We start from the raw sequence: 14,140 nt of genomic DNA, 5'->3' as shown, positions 1-14,140 counted from the left end.
ATGTTGTGTAAGACTCCGATTATGACATCACAGCACCAATCTCTTTCTGAGAATGAATAATTTAATAGGAGGTTAGGAAGGGGCACATGTACATATTAGATTAAAAAAAAACAGAGCTCGTCTCTACAGCCTCTGGGACATCCTCTGGGCTGTGGCATTTTGTAAGTTCGTAACCCAACTACAGGAAACCAGAATACATGTACACAAAAACAGAAACCTGCATGTAATTTTCAACTTGCTATGGAGTAAGGCGGTTTTCTGACTATATGGCTTTGACATCAGCCAGAGCTTCCCCTGAGGTCAACATTGGAGGAAAAAGAAAAAGAAAAGTTTGTGAAGTGAACATGTGAGACGTGTTTAATGAAAATGCAAAGAACTATGGGATCTGTATCATGTGGGGAGAAGGTTTTTAAATGCATCTCTGGAGATACCACAGGGAAAATGAGCATTAAGAACAAAAAACAAAGACTACAAGCATGAGATGATGTTTGGGAATAATTACATTTTTAGAGAGGGGCATATTGTAACCCCACTTTTACAGCATCTACTCCACTAAATGTTTTAGTTTCATAATAAAGGCTGCAAGAAAACAACCCTGAAAAAGATTTAAAGGCAGTACTTTTACACAGGAGTCCAAGGTTTGTTTTCTGCGTTTTCTTTTTTGGTTAAATCAAATTTAGGAAGCACCAACATACTGTACTAAGATTAGGCTTTTTGACTTTTTAACTGTCCTTCTTGGTTTCATCATCGCATAGGATGACATCAACCAATGGCAAAGCCGAATATTTACAGTATCTCGTGTGTGCCGGTTGTGTTGTGTTGACTTTGCTCTGAAACTGAATGGAATTACATTTTATTCAGCTGGGCACAAAATAAAATGTTGTGGACCACGAAAGCACCAAAAAGACATTGAGTTAGTTACGGTTTGCTGAATGTTCTCTTTTGTCATTGTGTGTTCTGTAATGTTGACATGTTTTGTCATCATCATTTACACTTCAGAAATGTTAGCGCTGCATAGTGCATTATTTTGGTAATAATACTGCAATGTACATGTGAACTGAATTCAGAGGTAAACAGAAGAAGTGAGATCTGCTATCAAAACAGCAAACACCGTCTGCGTAATGCAAATACAATAGTTCTGCTTCCAAAAGAATTATATCAACCCAAAAGTTGTTTCTTTTTTGCAGTGTCTTGGATGTGTTGGTAAAGCAATTTTGAACATGAATAATTTGTTTGATTATTTAATTTGGCACCACCAAGTTTTGAATAATGAGTGCAAAGCCAGACCTGAACGGGTTCCAAAGCAAATTCCAACAGTACAATACCACAGTGTCATCTCAAGGTCCAAGAAAGAATGGTGTCCCTACTCAAAGAAAAAAATTAGTTTTGTCTTATTTACTGTGCTACTGCTCCTCCCAGGTGTAAAATCACCCAAATTATTTCCAAACAGATACAGCTAATCCTATATTTTCATATGACAATGATATGAAGTAATTCATTTTTCCTCTCAATATTATACAGTCCTTCAACAGATGCTGAAAATGTATGAAAAAATGCAATAACATATGGAGAACATTACTTCTAGGGGTTAAAGGAAACCACAGAGCCTTGAGCTGCATTTAAACAACTTCCTGGACATTCCAGCTGTAGAGCTGACACGCTGACACTTGGCTGCCCATTGACATGGTAAATTGTGGGCCTATTCTAGCAGCACTGTGACAGCCAGAGGAGGCCATGGACTCTGCCAGAGCTGTAACTTTGTACTAATACACATTGAGGAATAAAGTTGGAAGGAGAGAGAAGGGCAATGGAATATGGATGGAAGGAGTAAGAAGTATAGATTCAACATAAAGTGAGACGGATGGAAACCAAATGATTAAAAAGTATGAAAATACTGGCTGAGAGAAAGAAAACAACCAAGATTCTGGTTAGAGGAGAAGACAAAAACCCATGAGTTAATGAGCTTAAAACATACCTTCAACGTCCCACAAACACATACTAGGATTTATGCATATAACCTCCCATTTAGGCTATGTACACACGTAGCCGGGTATTTTTAAAACCGAATGTTTCCCCCCCTCCATTTCTAAAATAATTTGTATTCACATTACCTCGATTTCGAAAAAAACACCTTCCACACATAACCGAACATCTGCGTTTTCACCTGTCTTGACAACCCAAATGCATTTGCTGTTTTGCGCAATCTGCCCTTGTCAGCTAAATAATAAAGTGTGCACGCAACTTTTTTGAGCACACTGACAGGTGATCGCATGACTGCCCCTCGATATGAGGACGTAATAATTCCGACAGCGACAGGAGTGAGGAGTACGACTTGGGCGTGTAAAATCAAGGCTGTAAACAGCGCCTGCACAATAATAACCACCACAGTTCTCAAGACATCCATGCTTCTTCAGTAAACAAAGGTCGCACTTTAGACTTTAAAGCAGATTTGTTGTTGTTTTGGCGCATATTGTGACGTTCGAAAATGCAAAACTCCGGTTATCTCTGTCTACACGTAAATGCATAAACGGAGTTTTCAAAAATCCTCACTTTGCCCGGAGTTTTTAAAAACATTCGTTTACGATGCGTTTTTATGCGTTTTCATGTGGATGACAGGTCCAAACGTAGAAAAATATATTCGTTTTAGCAGATACCCGGCTACGTGTGAATGGGGCCTTAATCTCACATGCAGATGAAATCTGCCACAGATCACAATACTAGATTGCTTTCGGGAATATAATTGCTTTTCCAATGAATGAACATGACTCGTGGTTTTGGTTTGGTTTAATGGACAATCTGCACCACAGGGTTCACTGACCCCCCCAGCAATAGGAGGAGCTGGCCAACCTATTAACAAAGAGTGAAAAGCTCCAAGCTTACCCTATCACACAAGGCCACACTTAATTAGGCTGTTTGTTTAGAAGGCTCTAATGGGAAGGATAGTGAGTGGGGGAAGAGCTTGACGGCTCTCCTTGAAACTGCAGGCTGAAAGACATCTGGTCAAGGATGAGACGGAGGACACAAGCATGGCCTCATCCCGTTTGGCATATCTTGTTTTTCTCAGGACAGATGGTGATTGAAAGCAACAACGGACAAAACAATAAATTCAGTGATTGCTTCTTCCCTTTTATAACACCCCCCCCCCCACACACACACACACAACTATGTTGATTCAATTAAGCATCCATGAGAGAAGGAAAAGGGGAGAAGGAGACAGTGATTGAGACTGTATATTTTAAGTCAGTAAAGCCTGATTTATGGTCGTCTACGGAGAGACGGAGACGCTCTCCGTTGCTTGCGTGCATCGGCCAAAATTCCCATCTATCCGTCGAGGCGACGGAGACTCGCGGAGACCGCAAGGGTTGTGATTGGTCGGCTAACAACATCATTTCCAGAATCCCTTTTCCGGTTTAGCTCCTTCCTTACAGAACAACAACACCGCCATTTTTTAAAGAGTTTACTGTGTGCCGGTCAACATTTGGTCAAAATTATTTGCATTTCAATATCAATAAGCTCCAACTCCAACAACAGTCTTTCTCTCTCGGTCGCCATCGTTCACTGTGAGGAGTGGAACGGAGCCGGAAGGTAAACAATCAATCAACGACTTTCACGATAGACGTCGCGAGATTAGGTCGTTTAACGTAGCGACGCCTACTGATCGAGAGGTGAATTGCCTTGCGTATCCGACATCCCGACGGAGAACTTCGAAAGGTTTAGTGACCACGGAGTCAGATTGACGGATAGTGACGGAGAAGCATTACAGAGGCCTTAAGTAACAACAATGTGATACATGATACAACCCCTGTATAAAATTCTACCCAATTAGAAAAGTTAAACACCCTTTCAGTTCCTCTCCCTTCAGCCATCTATCTGTGTGTAAAGTGCTAATTAAAGGAAAGAAATTGGATATGGGCCTTTGCACACTCCCAGTCAGGAAAAGGGGGGAGTGAGAAGTGGAAAGAGCAAGAAAAGTCCGACCCAGGATAAGGACAGTAGATCAGACAGGTGATGGCTTGTCATTTAGGGAAGTATTATAGAGATGGTAAAGGGAAGCATCAGTGAGGGCACAAGGTGGACTGAATGAGAGAGTTGAGGTGTGACACCTTATGACATAATCCAAAATTCACTTCACCCGACTCCTGCTAATCCACTGCTGGTTTATCTTGAAGTGATCTTGTCCTCTTTTACCAATGTACACCAATCACACAGTATGTAGACCAATAGTGGGTATATGAAATCTCCCCATGCCTTGTTGATGATTTTGTCTTTCTTTTTTTTTTTTCGTGGTGTGTCACATTCAATGTCAAAAAGAAAAAAGCATTGTAGAACAGAAAGCTAAAGGCAGCTTAGAGGCCAGAGAGACATTAAAAAAGGTACTTTGTTTTAATCTTTACTTCAGTCCCCTCAAATTCTACACTAACAAAACAATGTACAAGTGTTGCCAGAATGCATTCAGATAAAATCTATAGTTGAAATAACAAAGAGTGTTAGAAGTTGCAGACAGAGGAGACCAGCCCTCGCTGACTCAGTAAAGCGGCCCAAGATTACTAGCTGCCATCCACCCATGGGCGTCGCACCCGTGGGGGATGGGGGTGTTTCGACACCCCCACTTTTACAGCAAGATGATTTCATCCCCCCCACATTTTCCAAAGGTAAACCCGTTTGCCCACCCTCGTAGTGCACCAACATACATGGAGCGCACCTCAGCTCCTATAAGCTGGATTTACAGTTGACGCGTCTGTCACGGCAGTGGCGGACCGTGACGTCAAAATGACGTTTCAGGCCTGGCACTTGCCTTGAAAAGACGGCGCATCGCGTTGTCATGCACCAGTCGATTTTTGTAACTTGGCTGCGCCGAGAATGACAAACCGGATGGACCAATGTGAGACCAGGCAGTCAGGAGGTGCGTTTTTACAGCACCTGTACGAAACTGCAGTGAAACAGCACAGGGACCAACGTAAACTCCCAAAACTTTGAGATTGAGATTGAGATTGGCAGAACTTTGGGGAAAGAGGGAGAGTTCTGTAAGAATGTGTGGAAGAAGCTACGGGACAGATACGTGAAGGCAAAGAAGAGGGCAGAGACTCAAAAAGTGGTGATGCCGGGAGCTTCAGACATTCACCTCTTAACTGAATTAAAAAATTAAAATTATCCGAATACTGCAGCAGTATCATTAATGACAGTCTTCCTGCTCTTCATTGTTTTCTTCTCCACTTTCGTCGTTGTAGAGTAGCGGTAACCTTCACGTAGCAGCGCCACCTCTGTGACAGAGAAAATTGCAACGACTGGCGCATCGAATTGCGCCACTATATATTGCGGGCACGAAATCGTGACGTCATCAACACCGCTCGCGCTAGCAGATGCGGCAACCATGCTAGAGCCTTTACGCTGCACGAAAAGGCATTGGTCAAACTGAACGGACATTCACCCAATCACAGGCTGTTGTGATTTGTGACCCAGCCGCCGGCCTGGGAAATTTGATATTACTTAAGAGACGAACTATATTGTGAGACTTACGTGCCAGTTGGAGCTTCTGTCACTCACCGGTGGCTGACATTGAATAAAATTTAAAAAAAAAATGGACAGAAGAAGGAGGCAGAGATGCCAAAATGGAAGAGGCAGCAGAGGCAGCATGGCCCCTAAAATCAACACCACTCTCTGTCGACGGAGACCCTCCTCCCCCCGCACTAAGCCACACATCGGAACTTAATGGGGAAAAATAGTGATCAGAAGCTTACTCTTTTGGCGATCTATGGTGGGCTCAGGGCAATTATATCTTTTCGAGAGAGATTTCAATCAAGCCATGAAGTGCAAAGTTTTTTCAGGAACTTCGTACCCTGCATCCACCAATCCATGGTCCGCAGTTTTTCTGGACAATCAAACTGTGGATTAGTTAATCAATAAACATGCATACAAGATACTAGAATAAATTAATAATTGTCTTTGTTCAGCCAAAATCAGACTTTAAAATGGATGTAAACATGTTAGTCCAACATAAAGCCTACAAAATCAAGCTTCTCATAACAGGACTAACACACTCAGATAATGCGGTCGGTGGATGAATCACTCTTGCATGTACCGTATACGCTTTAATAGACTTGAGTGGCCCTAAGCACTTTACACAAGCTGCAGAGTGAAATCTTTTTTAGATCCTTTAGTGAAGCACAACTGTGTAATAATTTAGACAAATTCCCATATTTGCTTTCATTTACATCATTTTCTATTTCTTTTGTCAGAATTTGAGACTGAAAATCAGCCCATTAAGACTTTGTGTCGACTCGGGGTCACTTAAAGCATTTCTAGACTGTTGTTATGTTGTAAGAAAATCCTCATTTTATAACTGCAGTATCATCTGACAAGATCACCATTTCAGTAACTTATAGGCAACATATGTGCAGTGAATTAGTTGTACTTACATGTACGTCGATCTCTCACAGAGACAGTTACAGGTGGCAGACTTATCTTGAATGTTTTCTTACACAATCCACAGCACTGCAGCATCAGATACGTTTGTTAATGACAAGATTCTGCTACAGTGTGCATGTATACTGGGACAAGGATGGGGGTCCAATTAAATGGCCAAGTTGAGGTACAACCACAGCTTGACTAAACGTGCATGTAACCATGCCGAGTGGTTCAAACCCCACCTTCTCCAGTCTATATGCCCATGTGTTCTTGGGCAAGGCATTGAACTCCATGTGGCCCCCAACCTGCTCATCGGTGCGTATGCCACTTGCAAGTTGCTTGGGAAAAATGTTGGGTTAAAATCTTCTGCTAAACTAATTAATGTAATGTAAAGCTTTATTGGTAGTAGCACCGTGCCTGTGATAAACACTCTTGACTACTAATTGTTTGACCCAAGCGTGAACTTGCTGCTTAAACTTGTTAACAAAACCAGATGCTTGTGGGTGTTTTGCTGCTTGTTTTTCCTCTTTTTAGCCAGTTCAAATAGAGTTTTACACTTGAGTTCCTACATGACTCCTTGGCTTTGACGGGCTTTATTACCAACCTTAATCTCACCATAGGATGATTTGATGAGATGAGAACATCTCAAGCAGTCACACAATCCAGCATTTTTTAGAAAAACTATTTGTAAATGTCCAAATATTGTCCAGTGAAACATTCATCAGTATATAAACTTCTCTACTGGGTCAACTTTAATCTGTGTAAACCAACTCATACAGCTTTACCGTGCAATGAAAGGTGGTTCTCAACAATTCAGGGACCCTCACTTGACCCCAAAAGTGTTTTGGACTTGTTTAAAAGTTGATCATCTCAGAAGCCTGTCATCATCCACACACTTTAGGACTTACTTTGGTATGTACATTACAATCAAACCTGAAAGAAATCATTACAAAACTGATCAAAAGCTCTTAGGCCGGTTTAGTTTTTCAGGCTTTTGTGGAAGCATTTGGACAATTCCAGTTACCATTCAAATCAATACAATCACATCCCTCTCTGTCCACTTTGTCTTTATCTAATTCTCTGAGAGTCTAAAATCCACAGGCTTGGTTCAGGTGCAGCAGTCGGGCAATGGCGGATCAGGGACTTGATGATGGGAGTGTTTATTTGCGTGTGGGTGTGTTCAAAAGGATTCTCCTTGCACTATACTGACACACTCCCGCTGTGAGGAGGCAGGAGATGATAATGGACAGGGGTAAAGAGATTAGCAGCTTGCATGCCTGACATGCATTCACATATAAAATCTCTGTATAACCCCACTGTGGCACTGTAACAGAGAGGGTTAAGACACTGTTGCCATATCACTTAACTACGCAAACCCAAAACACATTTGGCTCCAACACCAAATGCACCAAATGGACGCTGTCCTGAGCAGATGATGTCACACACGCCAGGAAAACAACAAAGAGTGTGTTTGTCTGTTTCAAGCAAACACTCCTCCTCCCCCATACTTCCCTCCCACTGGGATACTGGCACCCCTTCTGCTTCCTTTCAATGTTCACACACCAACATAAACACACTCACTTTCATATATAAAGACTGGAATATTGTGGTATAGCAGGAGGGCCCCCCTGCGAAGGGGAAATCATTTTACAACTGCAATACGGCAGGACCTGATCCCAAGAAAGAGTGTGTTTATGTGCTGCAGGGGTTAAATATGGTCAGGTCTCTCCTTTGACAGAGCGCAGGTATAATAGTGAATTTAGTCAGTTCTTTTGGTAAGAAAATTACAGTTCCACTTTACTTAGAAACATTCAGTCACTAAGAAAGATCCAAAGTATACACAACTTTTTATCTATGAGCCCTCATCCCACGAGCATGTCCGTCACGAAAGCAATAAATAGACACCCTCCCACAGTGGACTGTATATCAACATGCCCAAAGCCATGGGGGTTGAGATAAACAAGTGGGTTGTGTTTAGATGCAGATCCTGCTGTGTGATTTTCTCCATGTGGGCCTGTCAGGTTGGTGGTGAGCACGGTTCGTTTCCTTTTTTGCGATATGTTCACGCATGTGTGTTCATATCTCTGGCAGTAAACGGATGGATGGAAGCCACCCTGCAATTTTCTCCATCGGCCCAAAATCTTAGGATATCCTGCTGAGCGTAGCAAGCCCTGCCTCTTGGAGTACACACACACACACACTGGGTTGCCCCTGTGAGTATCCCTAACGTTAACAGAGGATAAACTGTGCAGCTCTCTCCTCTTGACAAAAATCCCTGTTGTTAGGCGATGCGTGCTGGACGGCACAACGGTCCTGCTGCATCATTTGTGTAGCTGCTTATCAAAGATGTGACAATACCGCCAGATGTCCTGAGCAATTTCAGCAAACGTCTGATGAAATGTATCCACTTGGAATTGCCAAACATGGAAGAGAACATAATTATGTAGCGTGTGCTGCTGTGCTGCAGGCAGCAAGACAAATAAGAAAAAATTATCCTCTCAGTAATTTGAATAACATTTTTTTATTATACCTTCTCCATACAGACCACACCTTGTAACTGATAGAGGTACAGGTCTGTAGTTGACAGGCTGACAAACAATAACATTGCAAACGAAGGAAAAATGGAAACCGATCCAAAAATTATCAATCATTGCTGATATTGTACTGTACGTGCCACACCTATAGCAGTCACAGGTCACAAATTAGTGTCTGAAGGTAAATAGTTGTAGGTTCTCAGTAGCTGCTTGTGCCTTTCAGCTTGACCTTAATCAGTTTTTCTCTTTCAAAAATATTCCACCATTATTTTGTGTGTTTTAAGGCTCCTGTTGCTGAAGTTATTTTCCACTGTTTTGTTAGATTTAGGAAAAAATGCTACTTGGTTAGATTTGAGCTCTTAAAAAAAATAAAATACCTGGACATGGTTAGAAAATTTAGTTTGCGCAGCTAGATGTGAACTGAAAACATTGAAACGAGATTTCTGATCTGGATACGCTTTCACACTGCTTGATCAAAGCTGGAGTGTTGTGCCATTGTTGTGAATTGCCTTATGTTTGTAAAGTTCAGAGGCAGAACGGGGTCAGGGGTCGAAGCCGGATCGAGGTGTGCGTGTTTGAGGAAGAGCTGGCATGGCAGAACAAGGGGTTTTAAATGCCAGCACAGTTGGCGCATCACTCAGCTGATTCTCAAACGGCAGCATCCTATTTGAAAGCACACACTGGCATGGCACTGCATTTATTTGGTTGGGGTGAATGAACAAAGACGAGATACAGCAGCATCTTCTTTTTTTTTTTTTTTTTTGTAGCACGATACATGTCTGAAAAGAGCCAATATTTCTCCAACCCCTTTCACAGAGGTATCCCCCTGTTACACACATATAAAATGATCCGGACTTTTTGAAACAACATACAAAATGGATAACAGACTTGTTGTTTTCCGTAGTACCCGTCAGTAAATTTAATACACTAAGTGCTTCCATCATGTAACAAATGATTGTGATAATTCTTCTATACTTCTGTGAAACCAGCCAGGGATAAGAGACTTTTTCCAAAATACATAAAATGTCCTTATCTTTATCCGCAGGCCAGAGTGATATTTAAATCCAAATGATAAATTATGAAGAACAGCCTCATGTAACATTGATATTTCTGAACCTGTTCTAAAAATTCTCAAGTTCAGGTTTCACACATTTAATTCAGAAGAAAAAAAGCACAAAAAAAAAAAAAAAATAGCAACATCAACAACATACATTTTTAGACAAAGCAGTACCAGACGCCCCTTTTTAATTCGAATGTGGCAGCTTGAAAACCTTTGAAAATAATATATTGTTTTTGTCTTTAATGTACTTAGGCCTCCAGAGAGAGACAGGATGATAATGATCAGATTTAGCGTCTGCGCTCAAACATCTTAAATGTCTCTTAGTGTCACAGGTTATGTAAATCAAGACTCATGAGTGCGACAGTCTTTTAAAGTTTAAGTGTCACGGCAGTGTCGGGGCTCTCAATAAATCAATGCTACTTAAGTAAGCCGTGGATTAATTATACATAGTCCAATGTCTCTCTATACCTATACATTCATCCGATTGAGCCTCTTACCTGCAGTCATGCAAGATGAAGAGCTAACCTGACCCAGACGACAGAGGACAGTTAGGAAACACACTTGGCACTACAGTGATGCTCCAACATACATTATTGCCCTTGAGCAGAAAGAGGCTCTGATTAGGCTTCATTTAATTTAGTTAGCCTGGAGCAAAAACCAATCAGCCTTGTGTAGGACAGAGAAAGGGGCATGACAACAACAGCGGCGGTGCAAACAATTCCAAAGCACCAAAGAGGGTTTAATGCACAGTATATAAGTGTCTAATTGCTTTTGTCCCCTTAAGCTACAGGGGAGGACAGCGAGTGTGTGTGCATGTGTGGCTCTCCAGTGAATGAGTTTCAAGCTGAAGCTGCAAAACAAATAAAAAGATCAAATAAAAATTGCCCTCAACATGCCTGATTTATTCCGTACATGTTTTTGAAGAAGAGGGGGGCTTTCTGTAGTTGATTGATCTCTAACTACTTAAAATCCCTTTTCTTTTTTGAAGCTGATGTATTTCCTTTACATCACTTTCTTCTGACCTTTGCTGGCAACACTGTGTACTCTATGAATTCCATAAAAATCGACGATTTAAAATAATGATTTTTTCACTCAAATGAGAAAAAAATAATTGTTTTGTGTGTTTTACTAGTCAATAAGATGGTGGTGGCTTGTTTTCTTAACTAACAAAGCAGCATTATTCCGGCTCAGTTTTGTGCAAGCGGTGAGTGTATGTGCATTTTTTTTTCATTCTTATCTTTTTAATCACTGTCTTTTTATTAAGTTTTTTTCCTTTTATGCATACAGTTTGTGAATACAAAGTGTTTATCTGGCACAGACATAAAATAATATATTCTTCTTATCTTTAAACAAAACCAAAAGCATATTAAAGGGAAGGGCAGAGAAGGCTTCATCATTCTTACATTTGTGAGCTGAAAACCGGTTGATATTATTGCACATGAGCACAGGAGACAATTTATAAACCTTAATCTAACAGAGACCAACAACAACAACAAAAAAAGACTGAACTTCCAGAATACAGTATCGTGTTATCTTTCTATCAAAACAAAATTCCCAATTCCAATTTTTCAAAAGAAAAAGAAAACACGTTGATTTTCAGCCCCACATTGCCTTATGTGTCATTCACAAGATTAAGACTGGATTTATTCAAGTTAATCCGGCCAAAAGAGTATCCACATTGATTTTGACAGATATCCCGTCACCCTATAAGATATAAGTAACTTGGTGATTTCTCAATGTAACTATAAGAGCGATCCGGCAGGCAACTTCCACTAAAACTAGACGTTTTACAATACTTAACTCACATCCTCGAAAATATTGTATGAATATGTTGTCCATGCTCTGAGAACTGATGTGAGATTTATTTTCTTAACCAAAATAAATAAATAAAAAATGTAAAATTCTACACACTGTTTAAATCCGTATAAAGTCCACGTGAAAACACTATAGGGCTGAGATGCTTAAGCGAAAGGAACACTGAGCGCTCTTACCGTCCACAGCCATAGTCGGTCTCAGCGTGTTTCTCTCCGTGGTGTCAACAGGACTCTCTCATTCTCTTGCCAGAAGGATGAAAATACAGGTTACTGAGAGTGAGGATAAAGAGCGCCTCTTCCCCACTTCCAGCCCGCTATGTGAGCATGTACACAGCTCTTGCTGTAGTCGCTCTGAGAGAAAAGATGGACAGCTCACAGACTTCCTCTCTGCCGGCTCCCGGCCATTTGTTGTCCGGGACGTCGGGACCAGTCCGATACGAAGCTGCTCCCTCGGTGTCTCCGCCCCCATCTCCATACCTGACCGCCGGGAGACAAAAGGTCATCACGCCCAGCCAGCAGCTGCCATTGGATATACACGAGATTCTGCTCTCTGTCTCTCTGCGACGGAACTAAGCGCGCGCATCATTTCATTAAAAATAGCAATCCATAGATCACAACAGAGGCTAATTACACAAAATGACCACATTTTGCAGAAACATGCCCTTTTAATTATGGGTGACATGTAACATTACATTCATAATGTCACTTTAAAGTTTCCCTACACAGAAAGGATTGAATTAGAGTCTCAGATGTATTGATTACTAAAAGAATAACTGAGAGCTGAAACTGTGGTGAGGCAGAGACGAAACCAAAACACACAGAAGAAGAAAAAACCCAGCTTCATAAATAGGATCTCAAATCCATGTTTTATGTATTTACTCATTTATTTGACCTCTCTTATTGTCACAATTTTAAAAAACAAAATCAAAAAATTTCATGTAAATGAGACGACTTTAGGTTTTTTTCTGAACAAGGGGGAATCATCTATCTGTTCTCATTGTTTTTGGTCTTGGTACAACATTGTCTTTTGCACGCTGGGAAATGTGGCCTGACCTACAAGCACCTTTAATGCAAAGCAAAGACAGCAAACCTCCAAGTTTTTTACATAAATCTTCAACTCAGCCTAAATCCACACTATTGTGTTTGAGTTTAACTGAAAGTCAACACAGAAAGTCACCACGAGAATCTCTCATATCTCATCCGTGTTGTCCCTTTACAAAACAAACACACTTTTGACCATTTGATATAAGTTAGCAGTTTGTATGACACAAGTCCTTGCGCCGCCACATACTTTGCCCATGCAAACAAGCAAAACAGAAGCAAGTAAGAATGTCAGCTGGTAGGTAACCCCATCACATCAGCAGCTTTCTGTGTGCACTTAGATGGCTTCTGATATTCATTTGTATGAATGCTGAATGAGGCTTTACATCCTTGATCTAAAAACTTCCAAACTCTCAAACGATGGAGTTTTTGAGTAAAACAAGGAACAGTTGAACTAGACGAAACAGAATGGTCCGAATCAAACCTGCTGGGGCTGAAATAGTTTTTCAACTAAGAGTCGTGTGTGATGTCATGTTCATAAAATCTTCCCCACCCTTTGGGCTCATTTGAAAATGATACATGCCTCTGTCTATCTTCCGTGTGATCCCTGACACAGACAGTGAAACAACACCAACATGTTTAACTGGTGGTGGCACCAGTCTACGTGACAATGTAGATGTTCAATACAACTGATTTGGCCACAAATACTTATGAAGGGATGGAATGAGTCAGAGGACAGATGAGTTACTCTGCCTATGACCATGAAAGAGACCCTAGTTGGATTTCCATCTTATACAACATTATACATTCACTTCGTTCATTTACTTGTCTACTGTGCTATCGGTTGCCAGGGGTTAGGGTTAGGAGTCAAGAATACAGAGTTAGAATAGGAGCTAAAATATATGTTACTTTTACACAACAAATACATAAAAAATACAGTGAGGATGGAAAATGATACGGGGTTAGGGGTTACACATGTTTTTTATGTTTCTCTCTTTATTAAGAGCTGCAGTATATAGTGCAGAAGAATGAGGTGCAGCAGAGTGAAAGCCACAGCTTAATGATATCTCAAATGAAATGACAAAACTGAATGAATTAACATGGTGAAAAGGCTGCTGACAGTGAATAGTTTTAAAGTTAGACTTTGGAGGAAGTTATGTGAACTTGGAAGAGCTCTGGCAAAAGTCCTGTTTGCATGCATAAGAAATGCGATTCAGGATGTCATCTTTTTTGTGATTTTTTTCAAACAACATTTCTCATTCTTTTATCCAGTTGTTTATCCAGAC

The 14,140-nt window shown here is 40.9% G+C and overlaps 1 protein-coding gene across 1 annotated transcript in view; it reads right to left on the bottom strand.

Annotated features, from left to right (window-relative positions):
- The window catches only part of LOC142390310 (sterile alpha motif domain-containing protein 10-like), a 58,816-nt gene extending 46,604 nt beyond the window's left edge, over window positions 1-12,212 (bottom strand). The window contains exon 1 of the mRNA XM_075475704.1: window positions 11,991-12,212. Within this exon, the coding sequence (XP_075331819.1) occupies window positions 11,991-12,003 (13 nt within the window). The 5' untranslated portion in view covers window positions 12,004-12,212. The remainder of the gene's footprint in view (window positions 1-11,990) is intronic.
- Window positions 12,213-14,140: the final 1,928 nt, after the last annotated feature.

Source organism: Odontesthes bonariensis, chromosome 10, assembly GCF_027942865.1.
Source record: "Odontesthes bonariensis isolate fOdoBon6 chromosome 10, fOdoBon6.hap1, whole genome shotgun sequence".
Taxonomy (NCBI): Eukaryota; Metazoa; Chordata; class Actinopteri; order Atheriniformes; family Atherinopsidae; genus Odontesthes; species Odontesthes bonariensis.
This window is presented reverse-complemented; position numbering and strand designations above follow the sequence as displayed.